The sequence below is a fragment of the Opisthocomus hoazin genome, chromosome 1 (genome assembly GCF_030867145.1).
Source record: "Opisthocomus hoazin isolate bOpiHoa1 chromosome 1, bOpiHoa1.hap1, whole genome shotgun sequence".
NCBI lineage: Eukaryota > Metazoa > Chordata > Aves > Opisthocomiformes > Opisthocomidae > Opisthocomus > Opisthocomus hoazin.
This window is the reverse complement of record NC_134414.1, coordinates 7,450,468-7,473,941: the sequence shown is the minus strand read 5'-3', so window position 1 is coordinate 7,473,941 and position 23,474 is coordinate 7,450,468. Positions and strand designations below refer to the sequence as shown.

The window sequence follows — 23,474 nt, the reverse complement described above, 5'->3', positions numbered from 1 at the left end:
AGATCTCAAAGATACCAAATTCCTACAAGTTTTGTAGAATTTGGTGCCTTTGTGGAAGAAAGGACAAGGAGAATTACACTGATGCCCATTCTTTTTGTCAGCAGCCTTGCAGGTCAGCCAAAACGTGCACTGCCAAGCAGCTATCAGAAAGCCACTCGTTATTACTTTTGCTGTTTTAGAAGTGACTTGTATCCAAGACTTGCGAAAAAAATACCTGCAGAAAGCTGGATTCCAGCCATAATCTCAGTCATGTGTTGCCTTTGGGTCTGTGCTTTCTCTGCTCACACCGTTTGAAGGACTCTTGACCTTTGCAGAAAGCTGTCTCTAGGCCAGCCTTCCTGCCCTGCCACAGCAGCACCATGTTGTATTTGGATTCGGCAGTTACAGAGGGACTACGCAACTGCTGGCCCACACTGCCCATCGTGCCTCGCACATGGGAATAAAAGCTTATTCGAGGTGCATCCTTGGTCTCAGCGAATATATCTGTCCAAAAGGTAATGATCCTGAATGCGTGCAGGATGTGTCCATCAAGAGGGGAACCAAAATGGACATCAGATCTTGAAGAATTGCTGTTACTGCCATCCAAACCATTGCCTTTTGAAAGCCTGAAACACTGGCTCTCAGTCATCCAATTTTAGTTGCCACCACAGAACCCTACGTGCCTTACTGGTCGCAATATTTTGCTGCTCTCCTGGTGTTAATCTCTGTACTGCAGCAAAGCTTTTGCCAAATCTTTCAGATCTCCCACACACATATTCCCAGCTAGAAGCAGGATTGGCCTGGAGAAATGAAGTTCATGTGTACTTAGTCACAGATCTTTGTGCTCGACTTTGGTTTTGTTACTTCAGAGTTTCCTATTTTAATGTACAAATCAAGCACAGGTCCTTTCATCATTTCATTACCTTTAATTATAGTCATAATCATTTTAATATGGAGTCCTGTTGTCAGATGCTCTTAACTAATTAATGCTGTAAATTACTTGGAGAATCTAGGGTGAAAGTTGCTGTGCAATAAAAAATATTATTTATGTTTCTGGCTCTCACTGTATACCAGATAGATTCTTTCAAAAGCATGTTGTCCTAAATAGGGAGAATATCACTTTACTCCTCCACTAGACACTGTGTAATTACACAGAAGCTTTGGGGGTTTGTAACTGACAGCTTTACTACCATGAATTTAAAGATATAGAGAGCTCAAATTCCCTGCTGCCCAGATTTTTTCTATGAGGTCAGGCAATCTCTTGGCCCAGAAGATGCTGTCAGAATTGGGTCTGTGGATTCATTTCAGGGAACAAGCTGGTGCTTTGCCTATGAATCTTCCAGAAGGTAACAAGACTGGGTTGGGTACGAGAGAGATCACAGAATCACAGAATGACAGGGGTTGGAAGGGACCTCTGTGGGTCGTCTAGTCCAATCCCCCTGCCAAAGCAGGGTCGCCTACTGTACTCTGCTTCAGTTTGTGCCTGTTACCCCTTGTGCTGTCCCTGGGCACCACTGAAAAGAGTCTGGCCCCATCCTCCTGACACCCACCCTTCAGATATTTATAAACAATTATTAGATCCCCTCTCAGCCTTCTCTTCTTCAGGCTGAACAAGCCCAGCTCCCTCAGCCTTTCCTCATAGGAGAGATGCTCCAGTCCCCTCAGCATCCTCGTAGCCCTCCGCTGGACTCTCTCCAGTAGCATCTCATCTTTCTTGAAGTGGGGAGCCCAGAACTGGACAGAGTACTCCAGATGGGGCCTCACTAGGGCAGAGGAGAGGGGGAGGAGAACCTCCCTCGACCTGCTGGCCACACTCCTCCTAATGCACCCCAGGATCGCATTGGCCTTCTTGGCAACCAGGGCACACTGCTGGCTCATGGTTAACCTGTCGTCCACCAGGACACCCAGGTCCCTCTTCACAGAGCTGCTCTCCAGCAGGTCTGCCCCAAGCCTGTACTAATGCCAGGGGTTGTTCCTCCCCAGGTGCGGGACCCTGCACTTGCCCTTGTTGAACTTCATCAGGTTCCTCTCTGCCCAGCTGTCCAGCCTGTCCAGGTCACGCTGAATGGCAGCACAGCCTGCTGGTGTATCTACCACTCCTCCCAGTTTGGTATCATCAGCAAACTTGCTGAGGGTACATTCTAACTCTTCATCCAGGTTGTTGATGAAGAAGTTAAACAGGACTGGGCCCAGTACTGACCCCTGAGGGACACCACTAGTTACCGGCCTCCAACTAGACTCAGCGCCGCTGATGACAGCCCTCTGAGTTCTGCCATTCAGCCAGTTCTCAATCCACCTCACTGACCACCTTCATGACACCATGAAGACAGTCTGGTCCTTCTGTCAATGATCCTTTCTTCAAGGCTAACCTTCCCCTGCCTCACTCTTGCCCTTCTTTGGCTTCATTTGTAATTTTTTCGTGTGATAGGCTTTTTTTCTGGCTGCCGTTGAATGTTCCTCACTGACTGTATCCACAAACCCTGCTCGTTTGTTTTTCTCCAGTCAGGCATCAAATGCTGATTAATCTCAATGCAGCCCCAGCTTCTGAAACTTTCCTTAGGAGCCACGTACTGCCCACACTGTGCACAAAACTGCCGCTGACATCAAGAGTTACCTTCCAGATCAAGGCGAGTATTGACAATACAGGAGTTTTGCTGCAGATCAAGGGCAGAGTATCTCTGTGGGAGTTTCTGCACATTTCTTTCCAAGTGGGTACACTGGCAGGGAGTTAGGCTGCTAGATTCGTAACGGCAAACACAGATCTGTCCCTGTCACGGTTTGATCACTGGAACTGAAGAATAAAGAAAGTCCTGCCTGATTTCCACTATTAAAGTTCCCCTCAAGTATTAAGGTATTATTCTGCAGAAGGTGGGTTGTAAAATTCCAACCTTACTAAAGTCTTTCAGAGTTTTGCAGTTGTCTTCAGCAGGGTCAGGGCTTCATCCTTCATGCAGCAACTGTGTTGTTCTTTGGCAGGCATGAGGGCCTTCCGGTGCCGAGTTAAATGATTGTGTCCTGTAATTTGGATATCAATTTGGTAAATATGTGAAGTGCTTTACGAACCTTTAGGATAAAAGTAATCCAAAGTTCCTGCACAAACATATTCCGTGAAATTTAAGCCTTATAGCTAAAAATACCCAGTCATTTTTCCTTTAAATCATGTGATTAAGTAATTGTACTTCTACTTCAGAAATGTATTTCTTGAAAGAAGTTCCCTCATGGTAAACTGAATAACATGTGTTATGTTTGCATTCCTAGAACCCTTCAGCTGGTTATTCATCCCACTGCTTAATTTACAACCTGTGCTTTATGATGGGTCCGTTCCAGACCATGCATCATTCAGCTAGGGGGTAGGGGAGGCTCTGGGACTGTGAGTGGAACCAAAAAAACACCCCTTTGTCACACATAGTCCTTGAGTTACAGATAATAAAAGATATCTTTATGATCATCTCTTTAATTAAACCAAAAAATTTTGCCACTCTCACGGAGTTGTGCCAGTTGGTGCCTGTGGCAGATAGTAAACTGGTTTTGATTGTCCCGAAAAAGGCGAGGCAGTACTTTAATACAACTGCATACTGAACTTGATTTGTTCTGTTTAACAAGAGTTAGAAGGCAGATAAATTTTACAGCAAATGCTTCCAGTATGAAGCCAGTATAAATTGTTTTGCTCAGTGAATAACTACCAACGTGTGAAACAGAAGTATCACATACAGTTGAAATGTATATTGTCAGGATACTTGCAGGTCATATAAAATCCCCTTTCTATACCGACCACTTGTTCTAGTTCTTTGACAGAGCACATATGAAATTATTGTTTATTGTTTTGATCATACTGAAGCCCTTGATGATCTATAGGTGTGTGCATGTGTGCACCATCTTCATAAGTTGCTGATCTTCATTTCTAAATCATGCCGTGCTCACATTTTGTTGAACGGTATTATAAGAAAATTATTACTTTATTTTGACATTTTTCCTGGGAAGCTCTCCTAAACTGCTTCGAAGAATGTCAAGAGCACTTACAGAAAGTAATGAAAAGAACCTTAGAAAATTCATCTCTCATGATAATCTGACTGAGCTTTAAAGCCGCACGGTTCATGCCGAAGTATTATCTGAGTGCATTGTCACTCTCTTCAACAGCCACACGCTAACGGAATCTTCAGCTAATATTGGACTTCACTTTGTGCTAGGACTGTGTGTTTCCAAAGTACGTTGTTAAACAAGCTAAGCACCTGGCTTCAGGGGTCTGCACTAATATCCTGAATTCGGGGCTGGATTTGAAAACGTTCGTGATGAATTTTTCGTGGTCGCAGATGTCGGTGAGTGGCACAGTGCCAAGGGCATGAGTGGGAGACGGTACCTAACTTCTGTTGGTACATCTGAAAATCTCCCTGTTGGTATATTTAGAGCTACCAGGAATGCACCAGCAGTTTCACACAGGGGCAGTCTGTAGACTTGTGTCTATTAAGGATGACTTCCAGAAATAGATATGCCTCTTTCAAAGTTTTTTCTGTCTTGTGCACTTGACAATAACTACTGTATAGCCTAGTACAGTGTTTGTTCTCAGTTTCTCCTGTACTGCAGAAAACAACAATAAGCACTAGGATAATAAAGAATAATTCCAGTGCAACTTTATCGTATTTTTTTTGCAGAAAAACTAGAGCGGTCTTTTTGTTCTACCAGAAACCTTTTTATTTATTCATTTTAAATTAGCCCATTTTCCAAGATGAAAGTTGATGGGCTGCAAGCATTACTTTAATGTATGATGCCAGTAAAGGCAATGCCTCCTGGTAGGGCAACAAAAAAGTTAAGAGCAGGAATTCAGAAAAGATTAAAATCTTTTAACTATGACATGGTTTTTCTGTCCCTATAGCACTGTGTATATTTGTACACATCTGCCTATCTGTAACAAGGCAGAGAGATATACAAAGGTACATTCAGTATAATAGCATAAAAATTAACGTCAGAACATGTAGAAATGTCTTTATGATCTATTGATATTTAGGTGTATGTGTATTTATAGTTTTGTTGACATTTGTTACATGGTAGAGATTTAGATCATGAAGTGTAGAAGGAAAAAAAACAGAATGTGATAAATGAGGCTAACCATAAGTGAGACTCATTATGAATATTTGCTCTCAGAAGTGTGTTGCCAGAGGGACTGTATTAATTACTACTGAGAAATTGAGGGGTGGAGGTGTTATGAATAGACAGACAAACATATACACCGGATAAACTGCATTGCCCTGCTGTCGTGGTGCTGTTGTGAACAAAGTGCAGCGTTGCTGAGAGGTGTCTTGACAGATTCATAGTTTTGATTTTCTTTTAGTGGTCTCTTCAAGTGTTAATAAAAATATAAAAGTTTTATGTCTGTTTCGGAATTATTTGGAGTGCAGCCTTCTGCCATCCTGCTTCCAAGAATGTCATATAGAACCTGAAGGGAAAGGTCGTGGAGCCCAGCTCTCACAAATCAGATTCCTGTGCCAAAGGGAATAAGGTTTTCCACCTGTGCAGGGAGATTTTACACTTAACTGCACCCATGGTTTTCACCAAAGGAAATCAGTCAGCTTTTGTGTACGCAGTGGATGGGGCGGGGGATATAGGTATTAATCACTATGACAGACGTCACGTCAGTCACAGCTGTCAGATAGAATTGTCACCAGGTTATGTTGGGCTTTGGAGGTATTTAACAGAAATGGCTTTGTTAAAACTTTAAAGGCAGGAAAAAAAATAAATTAAAAGCAGGATGGGGGTAAAGAGGGGGTAATAAAGCAAAAAGAGACAAACTAGTTCCGTACTGTGCAGTGCTTCTGTTTGCCGGCACCTGGGTGGCAGCGTGTGCAGAAGTTGGTCCAAAGTCATGAAAACAAACTGTTTTCCAGCAAAGACTTGAAATAGTTTGTTTCACTTGCTGCCAACACAAAATTTCCCTGTTTCTTTCTCTAGAGTAAATAATTAAAATCATTAGTGCTTGTTGGCATTGTGCTACACCACATCATGTCACAATCCATAAGCACTTTGCTGTGAAATAATGGAATGGTTTGTTTCCAGAGGCTGGTTCACTCACAAGCCTGGGACATGTGCAAACGAAAAAGAAAGGGACCAAACCTTCCCTCACCCGTCTGTGCTGTGCAGCTCCCTGGTGGCTCTGGGAATTACACCCCCCTCGGAGGTCGGAATCCAGACCCAAAACTTGCAAGTTAACAAGGAATACAGTACATTTTAAAAATGTTTTTTTGCAGCATATTAATCTTTCACCCTGACCACTAAGAGTACATACCTGGTCCTGTCACAGAGTCGAACAGAGTGGAAGTTGTATCGCGTTGTATTTGCAAAAGGATGCTCTCTGGATCGTCACTGCTAGTAACATTGTAAAAATTATATAAACCAGACTATTTCCTCAGCTGCTATAAATAGTCAGCTTTGCTGATGGAGCTGGGGATCTGTCAGTCCTGTTTGTTTGTGTACCGCTAAGTCACAACAGCGCTGCGGTTTAGATAAGATTTTTGAAGGGCGTAAGCAAAATAGAGACTGTTTGTTCATTTTATTTTTAGGGAGAAGCATGCGAGGAGCAGCTTTATATTTCAAAGCTTTTCCAATATAGGTATATGGAAAAAAAAACCCACAACCAAACAATACTTGACAGAGCTGCGCTGGCAAAATCCTGAGTTTATCTGCTGTTACAGCTGCCAAAGGCACCTTTTGCAGATGTACTTTATTTTGGGGAACTGCTTTACACAAACAATTCAGACATTTGCCGGTGTCGCTATACCAGCTAATCACATCTGGTTTGGACAAGGCTGAACTGTGTGGTTTTCTGTTTGTTTATGTATTTGTCTCCATAAGTTACTGTATGAAAGAACCACATGACAGACACAGGAGACAGCATACATGGGGCAACCAGTTAAACTCTCTCTGTACAGAAGAGCTCCTCAGTGCCTCAAGTCAATATACTGCAGACATCAGAGAAATGCACCACATTTCTTTCAAGAACAATAACCTTAGGTGTAATAACAGTTGTGTTTCTTAAATGTGCGGGGCGGGGGGGGCGTGGTGTCAGCAAATCTGAGCGTTATTTCCAATTCCTCCAGGCCTTTCATGCATGAGGGATGGCACCAAGCTGCTTGTACTGAGCCTATGCAAGCTGGACACCACTGAAAGGAGACACGTGAGGGGTAATCATCCAAGTGGCATAGACATTGCCTAATCCCCAGCCACTGGGATATCCTGGCTGACTGCAGATGAGGTTTAGGGTTTAGATAGCATACATTGCAATATATAAAACATGGGTAACCAAATACACCTTTTGACACTTCAAAAAAGTCTCACATTTTCAGAAATACTGACTTCCTACATCTCTTTGTTAGAAAAGAGAGAGCCACAGGCTCCCAGTGCTTCATCCGAGTTTAGAAACATTCCATGAGTGTGATTTGCAGCAACTCCAAATCAGAGCACAGATGTGCCATGCTTCACTAAAGCCAATGGATTTTCTTGCCTTACATTAGGGTGCTGTCTCCCATGAAGATGCAGTGGAGGTGGGTTATCCTCAGTCACTTAGCTGGAAGGGAGCTCATGGAAGGCAAATGCAGGGTCCTGCACCTGGGGAGGAACAACCTCATGCACCAGTACAGGCTTGGGGTGAACCTGCTGGAGAGCAGCTCTGCGGAGAGGGACCTGGGCGTCCTGGTGGACGACAGGTTAACCATGAGCCAGCAGTGTGCCCTGGCTGCCAAGAAAGCCAATGGAATCCTGGGGTGCATCAAGAAGAGTGTGGCCAGCAGGACGAGGGAGGTTCTCCTTCCCCTCTACACTGCCCTGGTGAGGCCTCATCTGGAGTACTGTGTCCAGTTCTGGGCTCCCCAGTTCAAGAAAGATGAAGAGCTACTGGAGAGAGTCCAGTGGAGGGCTACAAGGATGCTGAGGGGACTGGAACATCTCCCCTACGAGGAGAGGCTGAGGGAGCTGGGCTTGTTCAGCCTGAAGAAGAGAAGGCTGCAAGGGGACCTAATAAATGCTTATAAATATCTGAAGGGTGGGTGTCAGGAGGATGGGGCCAAGCTCTTTTCAGTGGTGCCCAGTGACAGGACAAGGGGCAATGGGCACAAACTGAGGCACAGGAAGTTCCGTCTGAACATGAGGAAGAGCTTCTTCACTCTGAGGGTGACGGAGCCCTGGAACAGGCTGCCCAGGGAGGTTGTGGAGTCTTCTTCTCTGGAGATATTCAAGACCCACCTGGACAAGGTCCTGTGCAGCCTGCTGTAGGTGACCCTGCTTCAGCAGGAGGGTTGGACTAGATGACCCACAGAGGTCCCTTCCAACCCCTACTATTCTGTGATTCTGTGAAGCCATCAGTGCTGTCAAAATGGCACAGCAAAGTGATCTGAGCATCTTCCTGCAAATTAAGAGAGTTCTAATTACGGATTTCCACACATGAGAACCCGGACCTGAGGGGCTGAGGGTGCAATGTGGTGACTGCAGCATCTCGCCGGAGTGGCGAGGCTCACGGTCAGTGTTTGCATTTGGGGCATTGCTGAGAGGGAAGGAGCTATAATGATGCACTGGTTTATATATAGATATGTGTGTGTGTGTGTGTATATAAAAATACATATGTTTATTTGTTTTCTTGTGTGACTAGACCAGAAGGGCCAGCGGTTCAAGAGCTCGAGCCTTCAAAGGCTACCTTTGCTGCCAGTGTGTGGTATCAGGGTAGTTAAAGGTGTTCCTTTTCAGTAAGCCCAGCAGAAAACCCAGAGTCTTCAGGGCTGCAAGAAAATTTGCTTAGCTGGGCAGTGTAGAGGCTACTTTCCTATGTTTCCAGTAACTTACTTAAGACCTTACATCTGTTATTTAAATTTAAGTAATTCATTTATACTCTGCCAGATATTCTGGGTTTTTTTCCACTTTCCTCTGTATTTAAGGCAATGATTCCTCATAAACTGTCAGAGTGTAAATAGTAATCCTCTGCCTTGATTTTATTAGTCTGTAGTTTCCTTTTATTAAGTTAAATAATGGACACCATGGGTTAAAAGTCTGTGTATCATCCTTTGACAGTGACCCAGACCTTTTTAAAAGCATTACTGCTAGGGTGTACAATTCAATCAGATGCATACTGATGAGAAAACAACCACCCAGAGCTCTCGTTGACTATGTACAACCAAATCTTGACAGCCTAGCATCAAACAAAAAATTGATTTCAAACCCAAAAGTCAATATTTTGCTTTTGCAAAGGCACTTGAGAGGAAAGTCTGCATGTTATGTACACATTTGATGAGAAAAATATAGAGGAGATGACTTGTTTGGACTTGATTTGTTGCACCTGTTGTTTCCTATAAACAGTAAAGCCAAGGAAGTGTTGGTCTGTGCAGCTAGAGAGGAGCTTCCACTAGTTTTACATACGCACATATACCATCCAGGTGGACCTGGTTTTTGACGTAATTCATCTAAGCAAACAAAGTTACTTAAGTATAACCTGGAAGTGTTTCAGAATGAAGTCCTCATAGTTTATAAAGCCTAGACTTGTCAACTAGTAACAAGGTGCCATTTTATCTGCTGTCTGGTTGCTACATCCCCCATTTCCACTTGCTACTGGTTACAGTCTGTTTGCAAGATGAAGAATGATTGCATTTTTTACACATTGCACGCTGCTGGAGGTCAAGTTTAGATTTTGATAGTTGCAGAGTCTTTTTTCACTGGTCCTGGTATATGCAGCTTTACCAACAATGTCTAAAATAGCTGCGGATGGCGGCTGAGGACACTCACAGGGACACCGTAGGTAGTGTTGTCGTGAAAATTTACTACAGTTTTTATGTTCTGCAATTTTTTTTTGGTATCCACTTATTGTAGCACTGGTTATTGCAAATTCAATGTCCAAGTTGCACATTTAGAGGAATACTCAAAACTATTTGTATCTCTATAGCCATTTTCTATTAAATAGTTTCCAATACTTGTAGGACTTTTCTGGACAGAAGATTGCACCAACTTTACAATACAGGTGTGCACAGGAAGGTTTTTCTTAGGTTTTTCTTAATCGTCCATATAACACAGTCGGTTGCATGTCTATGCATATAACATGATAAAGTAACAGTGAGATACAAGGCTGTAGAGATTGTGATTCGGAGAGTTCAACTCTGAGAAGAGTCTGAACCAGAATACACTCTAGAACCAGGACGTACACACTGCTGGTTTTAACTGCATGGTGAGGACGACGCTTTTCTCTGGTGAGAGTCCTTGATGGAACAGCAGCTCCCTATTATGCTGTTACTTAAAATAGAGAGAAAACATCAAGGTAGCTTTCCTATTGTTGTTTTGTTACTTAATGGAGATTATACATCAGTACTCTTGTTTTCTTTTATGGTTCAGTGTCATTTTTGTGGCTTAGCTTTTTGAAAACCAGCGGCACAAGATGTTGCTACAGAAATAGATGCATTTCACAGCATGGTACAAACACTCCTCTTGATGGTAGGAGAAGCTAGTGTTAAGTCCAGTTCAGTGGATATGCTTCTTAAGGAGAGAGTCAGTCACTTAAATTGTACCACTAACTCCACCTTTAAGTGTTAGTGATGGAAAACAGATGTTTCTGCACAGATAAATCATCTGAATACTGAGTGACCTGTTTCACTCCATCTCTATCACCATCCTGTGGGGTGGCTTCCTCATTAGCCTACCTGACTGTCCCATGTAGGCAGAGCCTGTTGTAGGACACTTCTTGAAGGAGGAAAGTCTCCTCTAGATTGCAGAATATCAGTAAAAGCCCTGAGGTGGACCTGCTTGGTATGACAGAGGTGCCACCTTGCACACTGCTTCAGCTCAGTCCAGATGTTGCACATTCAGCTGGCTTCTATGCAAACAGGAGAGAAGTTTGGTCTGCAGTTGATCCTGGCTGTCACCAGAAGCCACCAAGGTACCCTCTGAGCCGACAGCATCTCCCATTCTGATTTTCCTCTGCATATTTTTCCATTAACTGCCAACTTGGGGGTTAAATATTCTTCTTGCTTTTTATTTTGCAGATGCCATCATTGGAAGTGTCTGATAGGGAACCTGTTTCTGGCAACCTGTCTCACTTTTAACAGCAAATTCTCTCGGCCTCCTGCCAGAGTGCTGAGGAAGACCCTGTTCAGTCTTCCATAGTTCACATGACTTTAGGTGTCTCATCAGATTAACGAGCAAAGGCACCCCAGTTTCCATACCCAGTGACACCCAAATGGACAGAGAACCTATGAAGATAATTTCAGCTGGCTGGGGGTGTGCGTGCTTTGAGTGTACATCTGCAGCAGATTGAAACATGGTCCTGGAGACAAAGCAGCTGCTCTGTCAGTTGGATGCAGAGTTCATTGTTTTAAGAGAGATTGTTTCCCTTGCAACTGGGAGATTTGCTCTGTGTGTTGGTGTAGACACAATTGCGCAAAGTCACACTACCAAGTTAGTCATCACAGCTACTGTGGAGTTTAAGTTCAAGGGAGCACTGAGTGATTCATTCAACCTGGCACTATATACAGTGAGTAAAGAGAAATATTTCCTGTACCTAACCCAGACACCAGTCAGGCATCAGGCTGTCTGAATTTGAGCAGGCATACAAATGACAAATGTGTGGAGGAACAGGAGAAGCTGGGAGGAAAAGATGAGAACATATTTTTCACTCTGAGGTTAGCACATTTGCCCTGAACACAATCCCAAAACCTAATGAATCAGAAAATGTAATTGTTACGTAGACTAATTTCAAAACAGTACTCCTCATTAAAGATTAAGGGAAAGAAAAGGAACATGGGGTTCAGATCTTTTATTCAAATTTTGTCATATTAGCTCCTCATTGGTAATCTTTTTATGGTTCATATTTATTCAATTCTTCATTCACAGGATTCTGTCAAAGCTCTCTAATATGTGCCAAGTACAAGCTTCATTAACTGAGTTATCTTTCAGCTCTGCTTTATCTGTAGTTGCCAAGCTAGTGTTAGTCAATGACATTCTAATGTTAAAAAACAAACAAAAAAGCAACACAAAGACAACTCAATTTCTGTTGGTGTTTTTTGCAATCCGATTTCCAATGTTTCATTACACTTGAATACTGACATACTTCATGTTTGACACACTTCGGAGACCCATTAGAGAAAATGAGGCTCACAAGGCTGTTCATTAAGTTCTGAACTATCTAGGCTTCCACAGTGCCAGTCTATCTTCTAGAAACAGACCAGTGGATGTTGCGTAGCTCGACTTCAGCAAGGCTTTTGACACTGTCTCCCATAACATCCTCATAAGCAAGCTCAGGAACTGTGGGCTGGATGAGTGGTCGGTGAGGTGGATTGAGAACTGGCTGAATGGCAGAACTCAGAGGGTTGTCATCAGCGGCGCTGAGTCTAGTTGGAGGCTGGTAACAAGTGGTGTCCCCCAGGGGTCAGTACTGGGCCCAGTCCTGTTTAATTTCTTCATCAATGACCTGTATGAAGGGAACAGAGTATACCCTCAGCAAGTTTCCTGAGGGTACAAAACTGGGAGGAGTGGTGGATACACTGGAACTCTATGCTGCCATTCAGCGAGACCTGGACAGGCTGGAGAGTTGGGCAGAGAGGAACCTGATGAAGTTCAACAAGGGCAAGCGCAGGGTCCTGCATCTGGGGAAGAACAACCCCATGCATCAGTACAGGCTTGGGGTGGACCTGCTGGAGAGCAGCTCTGCGGAGAGGGACCTGGGTGTCCTGGTGGACGACAGGTTGACCATGAGCCAGCAGCCTGCCCTGGCTGCCATAGGAAGGCCAATGGCATTCTGCGATGCATCAAGAGGAGTGTGGCCAGCAGGTCGAGGAAGGTTCTCCTCCCCCTCTCCTCTGCCCTAGTGAGGCCCCATCTGCAGTATTGTGTCCAGTTCTGGACTCCCCAGATCAAGAAAGATGAGGAACTACTGGAGAGAGTCCAGCAGAGGGCTACGAGGATGATGAGGGGACTGGAGCATGTCTCCTACGAGGAAAGGCTGAGGGAGCTGGGCTTGTTCAGCCTGGAGAAGGGAAGGCTGAGAGGGGACCTTATAAAAGCCTATAAATATTTTAAGGACGGGTGTCAGGAGGATGGGGCCAGGCCCTCTTCATTGGTGCCCAGCGACAGGACAAGGGGCAACGGACTCAAACTGAATCACAGAATCACAGAATCACAGAATAGTGGGGGTTGGAAGGGACCTCTGTGGGTCATCCAGTCCAACACCCCTGCCGAAGCAGGGTCACCTACAGCAGGCTGCACAGGACCTTGTCCAGGTGGGTCTTGAATATCTCCAGAGAAGGAGACTCCACAACCTCCCTGGGCAGCCTGGGCCAGGGCTCCGTCACCCTCAGAGGGAAGAAGTTCTTCCTCATGTTCAGACGGAACTTCCTGTGCCTCAGTTTGTGCCCATTGCCCCTTGTCCTGTCACTGGGCACCACTGAAAAGAGCTTGGCCCCATCCTCCTGACACCCACCCTTCAGATATTTGTAGGCATTTATAAGGTCCCCTCGCAGCCTTCTCTTCTTCAGGCTGAACAAGCCCACTTCCCTCAACCTCTCCTCGTAGGGGAGATGTTCCAGTCCCCTCACCATCCTCGTAGCCCTCCGCTGGACTCTCTCCAGTAGCTCTTCATCTTTCTTGAACTGGGGAGCCCAGAACTGAATCATGGAAAGTTCCGTCTGAATATGAGGAAGAACTTTTTTGCTCTGAGGCTGATGGAGCCCTGGAACAGGCTGCCCAGGGAGGTTGTGGAGTCTCCTTCTCTAGAGATATTCAAGACCCGCCTGGACGCGGTCCTGTGCAGCCTGCTCTGGGAGACCCTGCTTCGGCAGGAGGGTTGAACTAGATGACCCACAGAGGTCCCTTTCAACTCCTAACATTCTATGTTTCAGTGATTCTATATTGAACTTCATCACCAGGACCCTGTTTTGTTGGCACCTGGCATTCAACACTATGAGCACTCCTTTGCTATTGACAGGGCTCTTTTGCTGTCCCTTCAAGGCAAAAATCATCCCATAGGTTGTGTTGCTTGACTCTGGAGACTATCCAAAATTTGTTGGCTGGGGGGGGGGTGGGGGGGCTGTGTGGGTTTTTTTCATTCCTCAGTGCTTTGTTAGCTTAGCTGGTCCTTACGAATAGCATGTGTCAGGTTTTTCATGCCAAGAAGTGGAGAGGGGATGATAAACTTCATATCTTTTTGGAAACCAAAGAGGAAAACTGCAAGAAGAAGAATTTTCTTTTTGTGTAAGCCAAAATAACTTCCAAATAGTCACAGTTAGCCATTTTGTAGTTGCTTAAGAAGAGTCTTGGGGTACCTGGTAGCATTTGTGCAGAGGCCACAGTGTCCTGCTCCTCTGTAAAGTCTTCTGAATTCCTGTGGTGCTGTTGTCCCAATAAAGGCTTGCTGTTAGATGTAGGAAGCTGTAATGGACTTCCCCCTTATCCCACTCATGTGGCTGGTTCTGCAAAAATTCAGTGCTACTTAAGCATCCATAAATATACAGTGTTTATATGTAATATATAGCGGGATAATCAGAGCATCTTCCCACTGCATAAGGCACGTGCACATACATGATGTAAGAGCCACTGCAGCCAGCATCAAGTTTTTCCTTCCTTTGGGGAAATATAACCACATACTTCATATCACTCAAACGTTGTGGAACAAGTTAAAAAAGAGCATGTTCAAATAAGGGGACAATTGCAGTTTGAGGAAATCAAGAAAGAATTCACTTTGTGGGATGCCCATATCCTTTTCAACTCCCGTAGGGTCTTTGGTTACCGCAGAGGGTAAGAGTTTTGTTGCATCAAGAAAATCCTGCACAGCTGCAGTAATTTTCAGCAGGGCGATTTCATAGCTTGTGCTTTCATCTACACATTTTTTCTAATGTTCCTTAAGTTGAGAAGAAGACAGGAAAAAGAAAGATAGTAACGCAAGAGAAATAGTCGCTAATCCTAGTCAAGGTATATTAAATTCAGTAATGCTCAGACATGACATAAGTGTTCAGAATTTGTATCTGAATAAAATTAAAAATATTCTGGGAGGAAAAGCTACCTAAATGTCAGAAAAAGAAATATAAGCTATAAAATCCTGTGAAAAATCACATAGACCGGTGTAAGATAGATGTGCTGTCTTTACTTAGCAGAGAAATCACAGAGGGTATGCAAATAGAGAATGAAAATGACACATTTTTACTTGATTCGAAAGCATTATCCATAATAGCATCTGCAATGTGTCTGCAATAATAGGGTGTAAATTGGAATTTACATAACAGAGCGTTGGAAACAAGCTCTGACTCACAGCCTGAAAATGGTGTCGCCAGTAGGGAAAGTCAGCTGATAGCAGCACTTCACAAAGCACCGCTTGCATATTCCAGGTTTTACCCATTTGCCCCCTTTCTCAGCTGTGTGGGGCATTCATCTCAGGCATCAGTTGTGATGAAAACTCAAATAACTGGTCTTGGAAACCTCTGGTATGTTGCTGCTGATTAGAGAAGTCATTTTCTCTGGGATGAATTAAATTCTTGTTTCTGTCTTCCTTTGTCTGCAAGCAGAGGTGTTCTCGAGAAGGCAGGTTTTGGTGCGTTCTGTGCCTATCTCCTCATCTTCCTTCTGCCTCTCAGCAAAGGAGGCCTAGCCAAGCAATCATGGCTGCTGTCGAGTGGAAAAATGAGTCACGAATTCAACTAAGCCAGCAGTAGAATTCTTCCACTGTTCATAGAATCATAGAATTGTAGAATGATAAGGGTTGGAAGGGACCTTAAAGATCATCTGGTTCCAATCCCCTGCCATGAGCAGGGACAGCTTCCACCAGACCAGGTTGCTCAGAGCTCCATCCAACCTGGCCTTGAACCCTGCCAGGGAGGGGGCATCCACAGCTTCTCTGGGCAACCTGGGCCAGTGTTTCACCACCCTCCTGGGGAAGAATTTCTTCCGAATATCTAATCTAAATCTGCCCTCTTTTAGTTTAGAGCCATTCCCCCTTGTCCTGTCACTACACACTCTTGTAAAAAGTCCATTTCCATCCTTCCTGTCGGCCCCTTCAGGTACTGGAAGTCTGCTATAAGGTCACACCGGAGCCATCTCTTGTCCAGGCTGAACAGCCCCAACTCCCTCAGCCTGTCCTTGTAGGAGAGGTACTCCAGCCCCCTGATCATCTTTGTGGCCCTCCTCTGGACCCGCTCCAACACATCCATGTCCTTCCTGTGTTGGGGTCTCCAGAGCTGGATGCAGGACTCCAGGTGGGGTCTCACGAGAGCAGAGTAAAGGGGCAGAATCCCCACCCTCTCCCTGCTGGCCACACTTCTCTTGATGCAGCCCAGGATACGGCTGGCTTCTGGGCTGCAAGTGCACATTGCTGGCTCATGTTCAGCTTCTCATCCAGCAGTACCCCCAAGTCCTTCTCCTCAAGGCTGCTCTCGAGCCACTCTCCACCCAGCCTGTACTTGTGTTTGGGATTGCAAACTGTTGCTTTTATTCCCTCCGTGGATGGGACTTCAGCTGAGCGACAGTCCCCAGTAATATCCAGTCCAAGGATGGTTGGATGCCCCGATTCACGTGGTGGTGCAGAGCTGAGGTCAGACCTGATTTAGTTCTGATACTCCTCGTCCGTACAGTTCCTGGTCGTTACTCTGTCCTTCCCTGTAGTTTGCTGGCTGCTGTACAGAATTTGTCAGGACTGGCTAGTGTTAGGTCAGAGTCCAGTATGGCGTTAGTAATTTTGGATGAGCTTTGCTGAGTCAGGCTTCTGAATACTTAATTAGATTCCAGGGAACAATCAATCTGTCCTGATGCAGATGACCAGTATGGACCTCTTTTTTTTTTTAGAGCTGGTTGTTCCCTATTGTACTGATATAGAGAGAACTGCACTTTTAAGGTGTTCCTCTGACGTTTCTCAGAGTACAGGGTAAAACGAATTTGAACCTGAAACGCACTCAGTTCTGCCCTTGGAACCTCTAGTCCCACATCTAACCTAACAAAGTCAGAGATAAATACACGTGCAAACAGAATAATGGCACCTTCATAATTAACACCTTATATTGTTTTGCTAAACCACCTCAACCACCCTAAGGTTTTGATATAGTCAGCCATAGTTAATGGTAAGGTAGTGTGAGTCAGTACAGGGGGAGGAGAGAAGGGATAGGATGTGCCTCTTACATCTTTCTGTTGTATCTTATGAGCTACAGAGATATTGTAAATGCTTTCCCTGTTCCTCTCCTGAATCAAGTCCTAATCCAGATTTCATATGTATCATTAAATGTCACGTTGATTTTTGATACTCTTCATTGTAATTTAGGACTATGTACAGTTCCTTCAGTTCTGAGCTCTCTCATTAGAGAGTATATGAGTATTAGTTTTTCATGATGCAGAAGTCTGTCTGGTAAGTATTAAATAGATACCATATACATCTTTTTTCAGATAAGGCATCAGATAAGTGTGGTGCATTAATGCCTTGCAAGCATAAACCTACTAAAATCAGAGAAACATAAGTCTTGTGTGTCCCATATCCAGTATGCTGAACTGTCAGTCTCTCTCCAGTTCCATCAAATATTTTAGTTTTCCTTTGTTTCCCAAAAACGTGTGAAAAAAATCCCTGATAGTTACTTAGGAAACTGAAAATACCAATATAATGAGCACTAGGTTGGTCTTTCCTAAACGTTTACCTTCCTCAATCCAGCTCCCTCAGACTCTTGGCTAACAAATACTTTGAGTTTTACTCAAAGTAGCCATATAACTGCTCTTTACATCTTTCTTCACCATATGTTGTTTCATGTTTCTGACACCTTAGTTTTTATGCCACATGCATTTTTTACTCAGTTTGAGTACATCTCTAACAGTACAAACTGTTGGATTTTATTAAATCATCTAACCCTGACACAGTTTTATGGCTTTACCTAAACTCCGTCTATGATTAAATATATTCTCTGTTTTCTTGTTGACTTAACTATTGAAAGTTCTTGGGCAAAACAGGCAGAACAAACTTCACTGGGAGCTGTATATCCATCATAGAATTGCTCTAAAGTGTTATCTGTCCAGGTTGGTTGTATTTTTCATGCTTTATCACAAATCAGTGTCACAGATAGTTTGCAGTTTGCAAGCTGCAGTTGTTCGTTGGAGTTAACTTGGCTGTCAGGACAGCGTTTTTGCAGTGCTTGAAGCTTTTTAACTTTTGTGCATGAAACTGAACTGTTTTTCTAGCTGGCTGGGGGATCAATGCATGTGTCATTAGAGCATATGGGAGAAGGCTACATTACCCTTTTGAGTCTGATTTAGGATATGTGGCATCCCAGCCTTCAAACTTTGTAGAATTGCTTGCACATGAACGAGTGCAGTGTGGAGTGCAGGCTGCCCAGGGAGGTTGTGGAGTCTCCTGCTCTGGAGATATTCAAGACCCGCCTGGACAAGGTCCTCTACAGCCTACTGTAGGTGACTCTGCTTCGGCAGGAGGGTTGGACTAGATGACCCACAGAGGTCCCTTCCAACCCCTACCATTCTGTGATTCTGTGATTCTGTGGAACAACTCAAATCATGAACCTTAAAAATATTTTACTTATGTTTCAGATCATCCTCCAAATCTTCAAAATCATTCGAGACTTAGAACTCCACCACCTCCAATATCACATGCTCACACTCCAAATCAACATCACGCGGCCTCTATCAATTCCCTAAACAGAGGGAACTTCACTCCACGCAGCAACCCCAGCCCAGCTCCTACAGACCACTCTCTTTCTGGGGAACAACCAGCCAGCACCCAAGAGCCAGCCCATGCTCAGGACAACTGGTTACTTAACAGTAACATCCCGCTGGAGACTAGGTAGGTCATTTTCTTTAGTACTTTACAACATTCTGATTGTGTGTGCCAAGGATGTTATGGAAAATATACACATCTGTATGGCTGGCCATTTGGCTTAAGTATTTTGAGTTGTGTTTATTATTCCTTCTGTCTTTTTATTTGGACTCGGAGAAAAGGAAATTGCTCTTCTTTCATAAACTAAAAATATTGTCTTTAACAGCTGCTCAGAAAGTTATTTTCCTCATGTAAAATTGGAATCAGGTTCATAGATTAAAATGTTCTTGGTTTGCTTTCTTTTATTTTCCTTTAATGTCTTTTCTTCCTATGTGGTAGGATAAATCAATAATCTATTTAAGAAACTGAAATCAGTCAATATATTGAAAAGATTTAGCCTTCTAGCTGTGCCTCATCAGGCAGATACTTCTGTAGTACATCATTCAGGAAAGGTTGCTCTTGTTTTAGCTAATGAGGAGAGGTTGGCTGCTGCATTTTACTATCCTACAACATCGCTCCAGCAAGCGTGAAACGCTGGATAGCAGAGCATCAGTCAATTAATGATGTTTCCATTTAGCATTTAAATTCTTTTCCACCTATGCAACACACCAAGAGTGTGACAAGGGTGCACTGAGTTGTTCTAGTTCATTGCTTTATTTAGGTTCTGTGTAGGTTCTGGGAAAGGGAGTTGTCATTCTCCCTCAGCCTCAGCCCTCCCACCTGATGGTGAGCACATCTACTTCTTGCTGTCCCACTTGAAACACAGTTTTTACATTCTTCAGAGGTTTTGTTTCGCCATTTCTTTTGCACTGGAGGTGCTGGAGTCATACACAGTATCTTTCTGAGTCTGGGGAGAAGTCTTCCAGGCCTAACATTGTGCACTTAGCTGCCTTTTTTCCCTCATTTGTCTTACCTTCTCAAACCAACAAGAAAGATTTTAGACAGCAAAAAATATATACTCACTGAAAACTGGAGCAGGGGCCAAATTTGTCATGTCACTGCCTGTGGGAATGTCACGGAGATCAGTGGTAGCTGTGCCTGTGTCCTGGGACAAAATGTACCCAGTTTTGCCAGTTTCCACTAAGAAAACAGTTTTTAAAAATCAACACGCCTGTCAATCTTTTTGAGAATGAGCTATGTCTGCAGGCCCTCTGAAACTTCCAAACCAGACCGCAATCTAACATTTTATGGAATTTAAGGATAATTAATTTCTCTGTGGAGGCTTGATTAATAAGACCCAACTAAGAAGGTGGATCCAAAAGATTAAGACAAAATTATAAGCAAGTACTGCAAGTGTGATTTGGCAACAGTTTCAGTAATTATATTGTGTTACAAATTCTTGAGCATATATAGCCAAGCAGTGACTTTTAAGTGTTATTTCTTTTGGGAAAAAAAAAATTACATTAAAAAATACTTGGTCCTGACTCCTGCACCCTTTTGTGAATAATTGTCTATAACTCTGGAGGAAGCCCTGTGCCTTTCTCTAAACCAGGTTGTGAATTTTTTGGAGAAGGGATAATACACTGTATTAATAGTACCAAGACATCCTCACGTCTGACTGGAGTCTCTCCGAACCCACCACCTGACAACTGAGAAGGAACATCCTTGCTGCTGGATCAATGGAGCAAAGTCAGAGATAAAAGGTCTTTGCTGAAAACGTCCTGCCCCCATTTGTCCAATTCCATTGGCAATCAGAGAAGGAGATGGAGAGACAACCCCACCACATCTTAATAAATGCAGGAGTTCATAGACAGAAGAATTATCTGGCTAGTCCTGGACTGTTCCTGTTAAATTGTAGATGAGTACATCCCTCAAGATTGTCCTCATTTCTTCTCCATTAAATCATTATGGAACAAAATTTTTCAAGATCTGAAGCAGACTGTTCGTTCTGCAAGTTGGGTTGGCCGTGTTATTGCTGTTAACCAGACTGGGTGTTGGAGGTCCACCTGCATGAAGAGATCCTTCTGCAGCATTTGGTGGTTTCACTTGCGTTACTAATCAGTCACATTTGTAATTGATTCTCAATTTAGCCATTTTTTTAATTAGGTAGAAAACAGGTCATTTTGAGACTGATGTTGCAGCTTTTGACACACTGGTTTGGAATGGTGTAATTTTGCGCAGTGTCCCTTCAGACAATGAACATGTTTGAAAAGAATGTGTAATTTTATGCTAAACAGCAAATGAGCGCATTTACAGAGCATGACTGACAGGCTTTATTCCTTCACTAAACAACATTAAGAAAAGAAAATGTGTTATAATGGTGTCATAATGAAAAGAGGCTGTGCTGCATAGATGATCAGTAAATCTGCGACAAATCTCCACTCTGACAGTCCGCTCTTCCAGCATGCGGAGATCTTCCATTTCCTTTGGTGGGAGTTGTGCAGACAGAAAACACCAAGCTTCAGAGCTGTTCAGCAAACTTGGATGCCCAGTTCCAACTCTTCCATGAAGCTGGAAGAAGTCAATCTTCTTCCAAGGCTGAAGTCAACCTTCCCCACTGAAAAGATTTTTAAAACCAAAACAAGACCTCCACCTAAGAGAATAAAATGTCCAATATGTAATAGAATAAATCCTAGCCAAGAGACATTAATCCAAGAATTAAGGCCTTTGAAGTGAAGCAATAGGAGATTATAGTAATCTGATGTCAAAAATGGAATTGTATTTCTGTTGAATATCCGTTTTTTTTCAATCCCATATTAGTCAACAGAGAGAGAAAACATGAAGAAAAAGCTACGTCTTTTAAACAGGGATTGTCACAGGCTGTGAAACGTGCCTACGGTTACGGATTTTCAGCGCCCCAGTTTGAAGAGGCTTGATTTTGACTGCCGTGAACTCCAGGCAGTATTCGGAACTGGGAATTTAAGATGGTTTGTCACTGCCTGGAAATTTCCATACAGTAATGCAAAGGCAGGCAGAGATGTGTAGCACAAGTGTAAAGTTGACACGAGAAGCATATCCTGTACCTGAGAAATTTATATGTTGCAAGAGGAAGAGCCCCTCCTTTTCTCTCCCTCCTTTTCCTGAGTTTCCCTTTACTCCCTGTTCTCTATTTCTCCTTCTTCCTCTTTCTTTTCCTGTCTGCTCCCTTTTTTGTTGGTTTAAAAGCAATATATTATCAAGGTTGTGATGAGAAGATCTTTGCTCAGCAGTCACTCCTGACAGGTAAGTCAGTTCTCCCTGTATTTATTCCAGACTCTTCTTTCTTCGGTGGCCTCCTTTCTGTTCCTTTGTATGTGACCTTGCGGGAGCAAATAAATGCCAACTAGCTGGACATTTACTTGACAAACCAGCAGCTTTCAGGAGACTTCCATTCCCAGGAAATTTCATGTGGTAATTGTGTAAGGTCAGATTCTGCCACCACAGCTCGTAATGAGAAGGGAGAGTGGTTTCTAACTAGACAGCTCTTCGCAGGTAATCTCCAAGGGAGCCGACTGTCCAGCCTTCAGGGAGCAGGACAGTCATGCATTAGTCACCTCGGTGACCCAGCGACCTCTCTATTACAAGTACATACAGTAGAAGATTATATAACCCTCCCCTCTTCTGTTTTATTGACAATCCACAACTGAAATTCATGGAACCAATTTGACATGGATTTTAACTACTGATGAACTTTTATTGATTGGTGTGTTGCTAGATGTCTTGCCTCTTACCCATTAAATGCTCAGTGCATGCACATGTGTTGCGTCTTTTTGCATTGAAATCAACATCCAACTGTTCCTGCATTCCCAGGGAATGTGAGGAAGCTGCAAACACTCAGGGATGGATTGATGTTTCAAGTGCTATGGCACACAGCTCATGCATGTTGATCCACTTCACTCCAAAGCTATGAATAGGAGTCACTTTACTTTTATTCAGAGCAGGGAGTAGATCTGTTCTGTCAAAGCAGCCCAGAGGCCACCAAGCAGCGAGCTGAGCTAAGCAAGTGCTGGTGTTAGCAGCAGGAAGAGGAGGAAATAGAAATGAAAACTAAAGATGAGGACATTTTGGAAGAGATGGTATTAAGGTTTGTATAATGTGACAGGGCTGCTTTCTCTTGGTATAGCATCTTAGCTGAATGCAGTTTCTTTGACAGAGGAGTTCTCCTTTGAGTTCACATCATGTCACTTACATCCTGTAAGCGCTTAATCCTGCCTAAGTGATAAAGTGTCACAATGCTGTTACGTTCCTTTTGCTAGCTTTGGCCAGGGAATTTATTCACGTTCAGGCTTAGATTCAGTTTTGATGCTGAAAACAGACACTGGCAAAATCAGGACTGGTTTTTGTTTTAAAAAAGATGGGAAGAATGTTCTTTTGCCAGGTCTTGAGAAACAAGCCTGAAGGCAAGAAAGACACAGTCTGTTCCCAGCTGTGCCTCTGACTTAATTCGTTATGTTCCTGCTATTCTCCTCAAGAAGTACAAGACAGTTTAGCATATAGAGGTCAAAATGTGACTCATCAAAGTGCATGCTGAGGAGTCCAGATACTGCAAAATGCAAAAGTCAAACCCAGGCTTTTTCACATGCAGGCCTTGAGTATCTTGCCTGTTGCCTGTATTATCCAGATTACAGCCAATACTCTGGTGCTGGAATTTGGGTTACAGCAGAACCATTTTCCAGCCTTTATCTGCTTATCACTGAGAGACTTCTATTTGGAATACTCCTGTTGAGCAAAACTTTCATTTTGAAACTTCTAAATAGCAAGTTATTGCTCCACAAAGGAAAACAAATTAATCAAAGTGGTAATTTAAAAGTTCTCAAATGCAAAAGTGAAA

General features: G+C 43.5%; 1 protein-coding gene across 17 annotated transcripts in view; it reads left to right on the top strand.

Moving 5' to 3' along the window:
- Positions 1-23,474, top strand: part of TENM4 (teneurin transmembrane protein 4) — a 648,250-nt gene that overhangs the window by 402,431 nt on the left and 222,345 nt on the right. For all 17 annotated transcript variants that reach the window (XM_075416263.1, XM_075416294.1, XM_075416284.1 and 14 more), the window contains one exon: positions 18,499-18,751. In XM_075416263.1, the coding sequence (XP_075272378.1) occupies positions 18,499-18,751 (253 nt within the window). The remainder of the gene's footprint in view (positions 1-18,498; positions 18,752-23,474) is intronic.